Source organism: Martes martes (assembly GCF_963455335.1).
Source record: "Martes martes genome assembly, chromosome: 3".
NCBI lineage: Eukaryota > Metazoa > Chordata > Mammalia > Carnivora > Mustelidae > Martes > Martes martes.
The window spans coordinates 131,361,049-131,375,795 of NC_137890.1; the positions used below are offsets into that span (position 1 = coordinate 131,361,049).

The 14,747-nt window shown below is 39.3% G+C and overlaps 1 protein-coding gene across 5 annotated transcripts in view; it reads left to right on the forward strand.

Moving 5' to 3' along the window:
• Positions 1-14,747, forward strand: part of ABCB11 (ATP binding cassette subfamily B member 11) — a 108,379-nt gene that overhangs the window by 10,920 nt on the left and 82,712 nt on the right. For 4 of the 5 annotated variants that reach the window (XR_013966602.1, XM_080799657.1, XM_080799660.1 and 1 more), the window contains exon 2: positions 4,447-4,543. The exons of the other annotated variant lie outside the window; for it this stretch is intronic. Coding sequence is in view for 3 of the 4 variants with exons in the window: in XM_080799657.1 (XP_080655783.1) it covers positions 4,468-4,543 (76 nt within the window). In the remaining variant the exon portion in view is untranslated. The remainder of the gene's footprint in view (positions 1-4,446; positions 4,544-14,747) is intronic. 5 annotated transcript variants of the gene reach the window in all.

Consider the following 14,747-nt stretch of genomic DNA (forward strand, 5'->3'; position numbering starts at 1 on the left):
GCTAACACCTCTATCATGTCACACAATTATCATTTCTTTTTTGTGGTAAGAACATTTAAGATACAACCTCTTAGCAATTTTGAAGTATGCAATATGGTACTGTTAACTATAATCACCCTGTTGTGCATTGGATCTCCAAAACATGCTCATCTTCTAGTTGCAAGTCTGTATCCTTTAATGTCTCCCCAGTCCCTCCAGCCCTCAACCTCTGGTAACCACCATTCTACTGTTTCTATGAGTTCAGCTTTTTAAGATCCCACATATAGGCAACATCATATAATGTTTGTCTTTCTCTGGTTTATCTCATTAAAAATAATGCCCTCGAGGTCCATCCATGTTGTCACAAGTGGCAGGATTTCCTTCTTTCTTATGGCTGAATAATATTCCACTGTGTGTACACACACATACACATATGTAGTTTTTTATATATTCTATATATGGGTGTGTATATATATGCCACATCTTTTTTTTGTTGTTTTTTGTTTTTAAGATTTTATTTATTTGAGAGAAAGAATGAGAGAGAGAGCGTGAGAGCGGGGAGGGTCAGAGAGAGAAGCAGACTCCCCTTGAGCAGGGAGCCAGATGTGGGACTTCATCTTGGGGCCCCAGGATCATGACCTGAGCTGAATAAAGGCAGTCACTCAGCCAACTGAGCCACCCAGGCACACTATGCCACATCTTTTTTATCCATTCATCCATTGATGGGCACTTAGGTTGCTTCTCTATCTTGGCTATCATGATTAATGCTGCAATAAACAAAGGAGTACAGGTATCTCTTCAAAATCCTATTTTAATTTCCTTTGGGTATATACTCAGAAGTGGGATTGCTGGATCATATGATAGCTGTATTTTTTATTTCTTTTTTTTTAAAAAAAGATTTTATTTATTTATTTGAGAGAGAAAGAGAAGGAAAGAGAGAGAGAATGCACAAGCAGGGGCAGAGGAGAAAGAGAGGAAGAAGCCAACTCCCCACTGAGCAGGGAGCCTGATGTGGACTCAATCCCAGGATCCTGAGATCATGACCTGAGTCAGTGCTTAACTGACTGAGCCGCCCAGGCACCCTTGTATTTTATTTCTTAAGGAACCTACATACTGGTTTCCATAGTGGCTAAACCAGTTTATATTCCCATCAACAGGGCACGAGGGTTCCCTTCTCTCCAAATGGTTATCAGTACTGGTTATTTCATGTCTTTTTAATGATAGCCCTTCTAACAGATGTGAGGTGTTATGTCATTATGGTTTGGATATGCATTTTCCTGATGATTAGTGACGTTGAGCATCTTTTCATGTACCTGTTGGCCATTGGATGTCTTCTTTAGAAAAAATGTCTATTTAGTTTCTCTGCCCTCAGTTTCTCTGTCTCTTTTCTCCATTCAGGCCTCCAAAGGACTGAATGAATAATGCCCATCTGCACTGGTCAGGGCAGTCTTCTACAGATTCAAATGCTAATCTCTTCTGGAAACACCATCACAGACGTTCCCAGAAATAATGCTTTACCAGCTATCTGGGCATCCCTTAGTTCACTTAAATTGATACATGAAATTAACCATCCCATCAACCTCAGACAAACTCGCTCTGAAACCAGGATAAAAATGAAACAAAGGCGAATCCATAAGTTTGCCCAAACACAGGCAAAAAGAAGTTCATTGTGCAACCTTCAAAAACATCAAACATCCCTTTCTCTTGCTATGAGTGACTATTTCTGCACCCAATCATGAAATTGCTCTGGCTTTCTGACAGTATCCAATCTGGAGCAAACCCCGGCTTTCTTAGATCCTCTCGCAAAACACACAACTGAAGCCCAAGTCCTGCAATAGTTTCTTCCTAACCCCTCTAACTGAGACCCCCATGGTCCCCACTGGGTGTTCTCCCCTACTGCAATTAAGTAATAAATCCAGATTGTTCCACTACAGTTGTGCTCCCAGTGGTCTTTGGTTGAAGGGCACTGTCAGTGCCACAAGGGTGGAAATCCATGCTATGCATGAATTTTGGTGTTTGAGAATATTACTCTTAAATAGTAAAATAGATATCCCAAAAATCGTTGCATTCAGAAAGAAGTGAAATGTAAGCAAACCCAGTGTAAAAACAACTGTACAGAATTGCTGAGGGCATGAAGAGAGTAGGTTGGTTGATCATCATTCTCTTTAATAGAGGGTGGCTTACTGCAAGTGACCCCAGTGGGAGGGGTAGGGAGACAGTTTCTAGGCTTGAAGGCCAAAAGGAAAGTTAGCCGTCTTCTCCTTTTGTGTCAGTTGATGTGCAAACACAGTTTCATGTCATTTTCACACTAGTCCTCCAAGGCAGATTTTATCACCATCATTGACTTGAGTGATGGAGAATCAGGGCCTGGAGAGAGGTTAAAAAGCATATGCAACAACATGGAGTGATGTCACAGGATCTATGAAACTCTGAAGTTCATGGACAAGACACTACACAACTGGCCTCTAAGTGCTGCCAAATATTTGCACACCAATGGAAAGAAACATTTTTTTAAAGATTTTATTTATTTATTTGACACAGAGAGATATCACAATTAGGCAGAGAGGCAGGTGGAGAGAGAGGAGGAAGCAGTCTCCCCGCTGAGCAGAGAGCCCTATGTGGGGCTCAATCCCAGGACCTTGGGACCAGAACCTGAGCTGAAGGCAGAGGCTTTAACCCACTGAGCCATCCAGGCGTCCCAGAAAGAAACATTTTTTTTAAAAAATTTATTTATCTGACAGACAGAGATTACAAGTAGGCAGAGAGGCAGACAGAGAGAGAGGAGGAAGCAGGCTCCCCCCCGAGCAGAGAGCCTGATGTGGGGCTCAATCCCAGTACCCCGGGATCATGACCCGAGCTGAAGGCAGAGGCTTAACCCACTGAGCCACCCAGGTGCCCCAAGAAACATTTTAAATGAAGAACTAAGCCAGGGAAAAAACCATTGAATACTGAATTTTTTTTTTTTAAAGTCTTATCTAAAAATTAGGAGATGTAATATTACAACTATTGTTAAAGTTTTATTTTCTCATTATGAAAGTATTTCTTTCTTTTCCTTTTGAAAAACAAATTTTTGGTTAAAATTTCAAAAATGTCATAACCCATGAATGTTGCATTCTCTGAATGCAATACTGTTATAGTGAAAAAATTTTGTTATTGAATAAGAATTTTGAATCTAGTTCATGTACTTTTTTTTTATTTTACTGACCTCCTAAACTGCTTAATGAAAAAATGTTTCTCACTTTACTTCTTAATAATGAGTTTATTTTGTAAAATTTATTTTTTATAAATCATGTTGATTGGCACTATTATGTTGATAATAACGTTTGATAAAATGTAATGAGAAGGGTACTTTATCTCTGTGGTTTTCCTTCCTAAAATACACAGTCCCTGTCTAATCCTGAGAAAAATCCAGAGAAAAATATCAGGTAAGTCCCATTTTAGGGGACATTCTACAAAATAACTGCACTCCTCAAAACTGTCAAGGTCATTGAAAACAAGGAAAGTGTGAGAAATGGTGAGAGCCAAGAGGAACTTAAGGAGACAGAATGACTTAATATAATGTTTTCCCTCTACATCTTTGCAGTACTTTGTACTACTAGATATTGAATCTTTGCCAATATTTCAGTTAATGGTTTTAGTATTCATTGCTGATCATTACCCAAAATCTATTCATCGGAGTGCCAGATAATGATTTCTCTAATTTTATGAGGTTTTAGAAATCAGTAATGGATATTGATTTTTATTGATACCTTTTCTGCATCTATCAAAATGATCAAAGTTTTTCATTAAATGATGATTGCATTCCTGGGACCAACATTGCTCATTATATTTTGTTCATGAACTGCTGAATTATACCTAACATATGTAGCAATTTTGGATCTATTTTCAAAAAGTCATTATAATTCTATTTTTTTCTTATAGCATTCTTGTTTTTTTTTTTTTATGTCAAGGTTATACTTGTTTTCTAAAGTGAGTAGGTAGCTCTTCCCCTGGACTCACCATATTCTCGATATAGGAGTTGCATTTACAAAGGAGCACTGCAGGCTACCCACCAGTGATAGGTGTTGTCCTTCCAGACATTGACCCAAAAATGTCACCAGTTGGTTGTGCAGCTCTAGTGGTTTTTATTTTTACTCATGGAAGGAGGGAAAGAAGGAAGGAAGGAAGGAAGGAAGGAAGGAAGGAAGGAAAGAAAGAAAAAGAAAGGATGGAAGGATAGACAATCAGAAAGGACAAATAAGTAAAAAATAACTATCCATTCATCAATTAGAGAAAGCCATAATCAATGGTTTGACTTTATCTTTTCTAATAATTAGACTCTTTCATGGAGTTATTGACCAACTAAAAAAAATCTGCTTTTTAGTGAAAATTGAAATTGTTAGTGATTGTACCAAACTGTTCTTTCATTTGACTACTTTGTTTAAAGAAGAGAAAAGAAATAATTGCAATGCTTATTTTATTTTATAGGGCTATTGGTTGCAGATTGCAATGTCTGACTCAGTAATTCTTCGCAGTGTGAAGAAATTTGGAGAGGACAATTACGGTTTTGAGTCAGACAGATTCTGTAAGTGGTCTTTTTCTTTTACTGTCTCTTAAACAAAAAGAGGTTAGAGCAAAAGTGGACAAGCTAATGAACTTCCAAGGGGCAGAGGAAGACCAACAATAATATGAAGAACCATTACTGGATGTATTTCTTATTGACTAATGGGTGGTTCTATCCAGAATCCATGTAATGGAATGTTTGAAAATGCTGGGTAAAACCATACGAAGTGTGGGAGAATGTGGGGTGGCTGCACACATTGAAGGACACAACCAGTGGAATTGGTACATTTTGCAAGACTGAAATCATGGCAGGTCCAGAAATTGATGCCCAATTCCATTTCACTGATATCAAAATATTTTTCAAAAGCACCAGCTGTGAAAGCAGCATAAATGGATTTTAAACTGTACCTCCTCTGTAAATTTCCAATGCCTAGGGAAGCTAATGTCAACTCATCATGTAATACTCAACCCGTACAATAAATTAAGAACTTGGAAAAAAAAAACTGCACAAAGTGTAGGTGAATGAAAGTATCTCATCTACAAAATCTAGTGCAGGTTATTATTATTGCCTTTATCCATCTATTGTTAAAATTGATTATAGTAGTAATTATTTAGTGAGAAACAGCAAAGACTATGCTGGCCAGAATGAGATAATGGGAAAGAGGGCCCATAGCATTAGATCCTAACATCTAGTGAGCACAATTGATTCCAAGCAATTATTATTGTTATTTTAAAAAATATTTATTTACTTATTTGAGGGAGAGAGAGAGAGTGCCCAAACAGGGGGAGGGGTAGAGGGAGAGGCAGTGGAAAAGCATAGGGGAAGCAGACTCCCCACTGAGTGCTGAGGGGAGCCTAACTGAGGGGGCTCCATCTTAGGACCCTGAGATCACGACCTGAACTACCAGACACTTAACATTTTGAGTGACCCAGGTACCCCACAATTATTAGTTTTTTAAACAAATTCTATGATTTTACAACTTACAGAGGAAGAAAATGAGACTTGAATAAATTGTTTAAACTTTGGCAAAGATTTCATGACCAGTAATTATGGAGCCATCATCCCAATCCAGTTCTGATTTCTTAATTTTTTTAATGTTTTATTTTTTACTAACATATAATGTATTATTAGCCCCAGGGGTACAGGTCTGTGAATCACTAGGTTTACACACTTCACAGCACTCACCATAGCACATACTCTCCCCAATGTCCATAATCCAACCACCTTCTCCCTCAGCAACCCTCAGTTTGTTTTGTGAGATTAAGAGTCTCTCATGGTTTATCTCCCTCCAGATCCCATCTTGTTTCATTTTTTCCTTCCCCACACCCCAAACCTCCCCACGTTGCCTATCAAATTCTTCATATCAGGGAGACTATATAATTGTCTTTCTCTGATTGACTTATTTCACTCAGCATAACACCTTCTAGTTCCAACCATGTCATTGCAAAAAGCAAGATTTCATTTCTTTAGATGGCTGCATAGTATTCCATTGTATATATATACCACATCTTCTTTATCCATTCATCTGTTGACAGACATCTAGGTTCTTTCCATAGTTTGGCTATTGTGGACATTGCTGCTATAAACATTTGGGTGCATATGTCCCTTCGGATCATTACATTTGTATCTTTAGGGTAAATACCCAGTAGTGCGATTGTTAGGTCGTAGGGTAGCTTTATTTTCAACTTTTTGAGGAAACTCCATGCTGTTTTCCAGAGTGGTTCACCAGCTTGCATTCCCACCAGCAGTGTAGGAGGGTTCCCCTTTCTCCTCATCCCCGCCAGCATCTGTCATTTCCTGACTTGTTAATTTTAGCCATTCTGACTGGTGTGAGGTGGTATCTCATTGGGGTTTTGACTTGTATTTCCCTGATGCTGAGTGATGTGGAGCACTTTTTCATGTGTCTGTTGGCCATCTGGATGTCTTTTTTGCAGAAATGTCTGTTCATGTCTTCTGCCCATTTCTTGACTGGATTATTTGTTCTTTGGGTATTGAGTTTGATAAGTTCTTTATAGACTTTGGATACTAGCCCTTTATCTGATATGTCGTTTGCAAATATCTTCTCCCATTCTGTCAGTTGTCTTTGGTTTTGTTGACTGTTTCCTTTGCTGTGCAAAAGCTTTTGATCTTGAAGAATTCCCAATAGTTCATTTTTGCCTTTGCTTCCCTTGCCTTTGGCGATGTTCCTAGGAAGAAGTTGCTGCGGCTGAGGTCGAAGAGGTTGCTGCCTGTGTTCTCAAGGATTTTGATGGATTCCTTTCTCACATTGAGGTCCCTCAACCATTTTGAGTCTATTTTCGTATGTGGTGTAAGGAAATGGTCCAGATTCATTTTTTTTGGCTTGTGGCCGTCCAATTTTCCCAACACCATTTCTTGAAGAGATTTTTTTTTTTTCCATTGGACATTCTGTCCTGCTTTGTTGAAGATTAGATGACCACAGAGTTGAGGGCCTATTTCTGGGCTCTCTATTCTGTTCCATTGATCTATGTGTCTGTTTTTGTGCCAGTACCATACTGTCTTGATGATGACAGCATTGTAATAGAGCTTGAAGTCTGGAATTGTGATGCCACCAACTTTGGTTTTCTTTTTCAACATTCCTCTGGCTATTTGAGGTCTTTTCTGGTTCCATATAAATTTTAGGATTATTTGTTCCCTTTCTTTGAAAAAAATTGATGGTATTTTGATAAGGATTCCATTAAATGTGTAGATTGCTTTGGGTAGCATAGACATTTTCACAGTATTTGTTCGTCCAATCCATGAGCATGAGATGTTTTTCCATTTCTTTGTGTCTTCTTCAATTTCTTTCATGAGTACTTTATAGTTTTCTGAGCACAGATTCTTTTCCTCATTGGTTAGGTTTATTCCTAGGTATCTTATGGTTTTGGGTGCAATTGTAAATGGGATTGACCTCTTAATTTCTCTTTCTTCTGTTTTGATGTTGGGGTAGAGAAATGCAACTGATTTCTGTGCATTGATTTTTTTTAATTAATTAATTTATTTTAATAAACATATAATGTATTTTTATCCCCAGGGGTACAGTTCTGTGAATCGCCAGGTTTACACATTTCATAGCACTCATCATAGCACATGCCCTCCCCAATGTCCATATCCCCACCACCCTCCCTCTCCCATCCCCCCTCCCCCCAGCAACCCTCAGTCTGCTTTTTGAGATTGAGTCTTTTATGGTTTGTCTCCCTCCCAATCCAATCTTCTTTCATTTTTTCTTTTCCTACCTGCCCCCACCCCCCTCACATTGCATCTCCACTTCCTCATATCAAAGAGATCATATGATAGTTGTATTTCTCTGATTGACTTATTTCGCTAAGCATAACACCCTCTAGTTCCATCCATGTCATCGCAAATGGCAAGATTTCATTTCTTTTGATGGCTGCATAGTATTCCATTGTGTATATATACCACCTCTTCTTTATCCATTCATCTCTTGATGGACATCTAGGCTCTTTCCACAGTTTGGCTATTGTGGACATTGCAGCTATAAACATTCAGGTGCACGTGCCCCTTCAGAGCACCATGTTTGTATCTTTAGGATGTATACCCAGTAGTGCAATTGCTGGGTCATAGGGTAGCTCTATTTTCAGTTTTTTGAGGAACCTCCACACCGTTTTCCAGAGTGGTTGCACCAGCTTGCATTCCCACCAGCAGTGTAGGAGTGTTCCCCTCTCTCTGCATCCTCGCTAGCATCTGTCATTTCTTGACTTGTTAATTTCAGCCATTCTGACTGGTGTGAGGTGGTATCTCATTGTGGTTTTGATTTGTATTTCCCTGATGCTGAGTGATGTGGAGCACTTTTTCATGTGTCTGTTGGCCATCTGGATGTCTTCTTTGCAGAAATGTCTGTTCATGTCCTCTGCCCATTTCTTGATTGGATTATTTGTTCTTTGGGTGTTGAGTTTGCTAAGCTCTTTATAGATTTTGGATACTAGCCCTTTATCTGATATGTCGTTTGCAAATATCTTCTCCCATTCTGTCAGTTGTCTTTTGGTTTTGTTAACTGTTTCCTTTGCTGTGCAAAAGCTTTTGATCTTGATGAAATCCCAATAGTTCATTTTTGCCCTTGCTTCTGTTGCCTTTGGCGATGTTCCTAGGAAGAAGTTGCTGAGGCTGAGGTCAAAGAGGTTGCTGCCTGCATTCTCCTCAAGGATTTTGATGGATTCCTTTCTCACATTGAGGTCCTTCATCCATTTTGAGTCTATTTTCATGTGTGGTGTAAGGAAATGGTCCAATTTCATTTTTCTGCATGTGGCTGTCCAATTTTCCCAGCACCATTTGTTGAAGAGGCTGTCTTTTTTCCATTGGACATTCCTTCCTACTTTGTCAAAGATTAGTTGACCATAGAGTTGAGGGTCTATTTCTGGGCTCTCTATTCTGTTCCATTGATCTATATGTCTGTTTTTGTGCCAGTACCATACTGTCTTGATGATGACAGCTTTGTACTAGAGCTTGAAGTCCGGAATTGTGATGCCACCGACTTTGGCTTTCTTTTTCAATATTCCTTTGGCTATTCGAGGTCTTTTCTGGTTCCATTTAAATTTTAGGATTATCTGTTCTTTTTCTTTAAAAAAAATGGATGGGATTTTGATAGGAATTGCATTAAATGTGTAGATTGCTTTAGGTAGCATAGACATTTTCACAATATTTGTTATTCCAATCCATGAGCATGGAATATTTTTCCATTTCTTTGTGTCTTCCTCAATTTCTTTCATGAGGACTTTATTGTTTTCTGAGTATAGATTCTTTGCCTCTTTGGTTAGATTTATTCCTAGGTATCTTATGGTTTTGGGTGCGATTGTAAATGGGACTGACTCCTCAATTTCTCTTTCTTCTGTCTTGCTGTTAGTGTAAATAAATGCGACTGATTTCTGGGCATTGACTTTATATCCTGACACTTTACTGAATTCCTCTACAAGTTCTAGCAGTTTTGGAGTGGAGTCTTTTCTGTTTTCCACATATAGTATCATATCATCTGCAAAGAGTGATAGTTTGACTTCTTCTTTGCCGATTTGGATGCCTTTAATTTCTTTTTGTTGTCTGATTGCTGAGACTAGGACTTCTAGTACTATGTTGAACAGCAGTGGTGATAACGGACATCCCTGCCGTGTTCCTGACCTTAGCGGAAAAGCTTTCAGTTTTTCTCCATTGAGAATGATATTTGCAGTGGGTTTTTCATAGATGGCTTTGAAAATATTGAGGTATGTGCCCTCTATCCCTACACTTTGAAGAGTTTTAATCAGGAAGGGATGCTGCACTTTGTCAAATGCTTTTTCAGCATCTACTGAGAGTATCATATGGTTCTTACTCTTTCTTTTATTAAAGTATTGTATCACATTGATGGATTTGTGGATGTTGAACCAACCTTGCAGCCCTGGAATAAATCCCACTTGGTCGTGGTGAATAATCCTTTTAATGTACTGTTGGATCCTATTGGCCAGTATTTTGGTGAGAATTTTCGCGTCTGTGTTCATCAAGGATATTGGTCTGTAATTCTCTTTTTTGATGGGATCCTTGTCTGGTTTTGGGATCAAGGTGATGCTGGCCTCATAGAATGAGTTTGGAAGTTTTCCTTCCATTTCTATTTTTTGGAACAGTTTCAGGAGAATAGGAATTAATTCTTCTTTAAATGTTTGGTAGAATTCCCCTGGGAAGCCGTCTGGTCCTGGACTTTTGTTTGTTTGGAGATTTTTGATGACTGTTTCAATCTCCTTACTGGTTATGGGTCTGTTCAGGTTATCTATTTCTTCCTGGTTCAGTTGTGGTAGTTTATATGTCTCTAGAAATGTATCCATTTCTTCCAGATTGTCAAATTTGTTGGCGTACAATTGCTCATAGTATGTTCTTATAATTGTTTGTATTTCTTTGGTGTTGGTTGTGATCTCTCCTCTTTCATTCATGATTTTATTTATTTGGGTCCTTTCTCTTTTCTTATTGATAGGTCTGGCCAAGGGTTTGTCAATCTTATTAATTCTTTCAAAGAACCAGCTCCTAGTTTTGTTGATTTGGTGGATTGTTTTTTTAGTTTCTATTTCATTGATTTCTGCTCTGATCTTTATGATTTCTCTTCTCCTGTTGGCTTTAGGCTTTCTTTGTTGTTCTCTCTCCAGCTCCTTTAGGTGTAGGGTTAGGTTGTGTATTTGAGACCTTTCTTGTTTCTTGAGAAAGGCTTGCACCACTATATATTTTCCTCTCAGGACTGCCTTTGTTGTGTCCCACAGATTTTGAACCGTTGTGTTTTCATTATCATTTGTTTCCATGAATTTTTCAATTCTTCTTTAATTTCCTGGTTGACCCATTCATTCTTTAGAAGGATGCTGTTTAGTCTCCATGTATTTGGGTTCTTTCCAAATTTCCTCTTGTGATTGAGTTCTAGCTTCAGAGCATTGTGGTCTATAAATATGCAGGGAATGATCCCGATCTTTTCATACCGGTTGAGACCTGATTTATGACCCAGTATGTGGTCTATTCTGGAGAATGTTCCATGTGCACTAGAGAAGAATGTATATTCTGTTGCTTTAGGATGGAATGTTCTGAATATATCTGTGATGTCCATCTGGTCCTATGTGTCATTTAAGGCCTTTATTTCCTTGTTGATCTTTTGCTGAGATGATCTGTCCATTTCAGTGAGGGGAGTGTTAAAGTCCCCTGCTATTATTGTATCACTGTCGATGTATTTCTTTGATTTATTATTAATTGGTTTATATATGTTAGGAGCATAGATATTTAAGATTGTTAGGTCTTCTTGTTGGACAGACCCTTTGAGTATGATATAGTGTCCTTCCTCATCTCTTAATACAGTCTTTGGCTTAAAATCTAATTGATCTGATATAAGGATTGCCACCCCAGCTTTCTTCTGATGGCCATTGGCATGGTACATTGTTTTCCACCCCCTCACTTTAAATCTGGAGGTGTCTTCGGGTCTAAAATGAGTTTCTTGTAGGCAGCATATTGATGGGTTTTGTTTTTTTATCCATTCTGATACCCTGTGTCTTTTGATTGGGGCATTTAGCCCATTAACATTCAGGGTAACTATTGAGAGATATGAATTTATTGCCATTGTATTGCCTGTAAGGTGACTGTTACTGTATATTGTCTCTATTTCTTTCTGATCTACTACTTTTAGGGTCTCTCTTTGCTTAGAGGACGCCTTTCAATATTTCCTGTAGAGCTGGTTTGGTGTTTGCAAATTCTTTCAGCTTTTATTTGTCCTGGAAGCTTTTTATCTCTCCTTCTATTTTCAATGATAGCCTAGCAGGATATAGTATTCTTGGCTGCATGTTTTTCTCGTTTAGTGCTCTGAATATATCATGCCAGTTCTTTCTGGCCTGCCAGGTCTCTGTGGATAGGTCCGCTGCCCATCTAATGTTTTTACCCTTGTATGTTACAGACTTCTTTTCCCGGGCTGCTTTCAGGATTTTCTCTTTGTCGCTAAGACTTGTAAATTTTACTATCAGGTGACGAGGTGTGGACCTATTTTTATTGATTTTGAGGGGTGTTCTTAGCATCTCCTGGGTTTTGATGTTTGTTCCCTTTGCCATATTAGGGAAATTCTCTCCAATAATTGTCTCCAATATACCTTCTGCTCCCCTCTCTCTTTCTTCTTCTTCTGGAATCCCAATTATTCTAATGTTGTGTCGTCTTATGGTGTCGCTTATGTCTCGAATTCTCTCCTTGTGGTCCAGTATTTGTCTCTCTTTTGCTTAGCTTCTTTACTCTCTGTCATTTGGTCTTCTATGTCACTAATTCTTTCTTCTGCCTCATTTATCCTAGCAGTAAGAGCTTCCATTTTTTATTGCACCTCATTAATAGCTTTTTTGATTTCAACTTGGTTAGATTTTAGTTCTTTTATTTCTCCAGAAAGGGCTTTTATCTCTCCGGAGAGGGTTTCTCTAATATCTTCTGTGCCATTTTGGAGCCTGGCTAGAACCTTTAGAATCGTCATTCTGAACTCTAGATCTGCCATGTTACCAATGTCCGTATTGATTAGGTCTCCAGCCTTCGGTACCGCCTCTTGTTCTTTTTTTTGAGGTGAGTTTTTCTGCCTTGTCATTTTGTCCAGATAAGATTTGCTTTCTCCTCCTGTGGAATTCCCTGTTCTTGGTGAGTGAAGTTGGTCTTGGCTGGGTTTCTTGTTGATCTTCTGGGGGAGGGGCCTGTTGTAGTGATTCTCAAGTGTCTTTGCCCGAGGAGGAATTGCACCGCCCTTGCCAGGGGCCGGGCTAAGTAATCCGCTCGGGTTTGCTTTCGGGAGCTTTTGTTCCCTGAGCACTTTCCATAGAGTTCTGGAGGATGGGAATGAAGATGGTGGCCTCCCATTCTCCGGCCCAGAGGAGCCGAGAGCTTGGGGTTCCGTTCCTCAGTGCACCCTCAGAGAAAAGCGCCCAACCGCCCTGCCTCCCTGGCCTGTGGTTGCGCCGGTAGGAAAGCAGTCATTGCTGGCACTTGGAGAAATGTGCCCAGTCGCTTCTGTCTCCGTGGCCTCCAGCTGCGCTTCAAGCCCACCCAGCCTGCGACTGACACAAGGTAACCCCGGGCTGAGAGCTCACTCCTCGGCTTTGTCGCTGTAGCCAACTTCCCCACTCTAATACCTGTGAGCTCTGCGGCACTCAGACACCCCCTATCCTTCTGTGACCCCATGAGACCTGGGGTTACGCTGACCCCGCCTCGCCTTCTGCCCGGTTTAGCCTCTGGAGCGATGTCCCTCCCTGGAGCAGACTTTTAAAAGTCCTGATTTCGTGCTCCATTGCTCTGCCGCTTGCCAGGAGCTGGCCCCCGCGGTCTGTCTTCCTGTCTCTTTGGATTCCCTTCTCCGCAGGTCCTACCTTTCAGAAAGTGGTCAATTTTCTGTTTCTAGAATTGTTGCTCTTCTTCTCTTCGATTTCCCGTTGGATTTGTAGGTGTTCACAATGGTTAGATAAGCTATCTAGCTGATCTCCTGCTACCGGATGTCGTCTTAGACTGTTACTTCTCCACCATCTTGACTCCTCCCCCTGTGCATTGATTTTATAACCTGCCACTTTACTAAATTCCTGTACAAGTTCTAGCAGATTTATAGTGGAGTCTTTTGCGTTTTCCACATAAACTATCATATCATCTGTAAAGAGTGAGAGTTTGACTTCTTCTTTGCTGATTTGGATGCTTTTAATTTCTTTTTGTTGACTGATTGCTGAGGCTAGGACTTCTAGTACTATGTTGAATAGCAGTGGTGATAATGGACATCCCTGCCATGTTCCTGACCTTAGCAGAAAAGCTCTCAGTTTTTCTCCATTAAGAATGATATTCGTTGTGGGTTTTTCATAGATGACTTTGATGATATTGAGGTATGTACCCTCTATGCCTACACTTTGCAGAGTTTTGATCAAGAAAGGATGTTGTACTTTGTCAAATGCTTTTTTTTAGCATCTATTGAGAGTATCATATGGTTCTTGTTCTTTCTTTTATTAATGTATTGTATCACATTGATTGATTTGTGGATGTTGAACCAACCTTGCAGCCCTGGAATAAATCCCACTTGGTCGTGGTGAATAATCTTTTTAATGTACTGTTGGATCCTACTGGCTAGTATTTCAGTGAGAATTTTTGCATCCATGTTCATCAGGGATATTGGTCTATAATTCTCTCTTTTGATAGGGTCTTTGATTTTGGGATCAACGTAATACTGGCCTCATAAAATGAGTTTGGAAATTTTCCTTCCATTTCTATTTTTTGGAACAGTTTCAGAAGAATAGGAATTAATTATTCTTTAAATGTTTCATGGAATTCCCCTGGGAAGCCGTCTAGCCCTGGGCTCTTGTTTGTTGGGAGACTTTTGATGCCTGCTTCAATCTCTTTACTGGTTATGGGTCTTTTCAGGTTTTCTACTTTTTCCTGGTTCAGTTTTGGTAGTTTATACATCTCTAAGAATGCATCAATTTCTTCCAGATTGTCAAATTTACTAGTGTATAGTAGCTCATAATATGTTCTTTTAATTTTTTGTATATCTTTGGTGTTGGTTGTGATCTCTCCTCTTTCATTCATGATTTCATTTATTTGGGTCCTTTCTCTTCTCTTTTTGATAAGTCTGGCCAGGGGTTTATCAATCATTAATTCTTTTTTTTTAAATTTTTTTTTTATTTTAAAGATTTTTATTTATTCATTTGACAGACAGAGATCACAAGTAGGCAGAGAGGCAGGCAAAGAGAGAGGAGGAAGCAGGCTCCCCACTTAGCGAAGC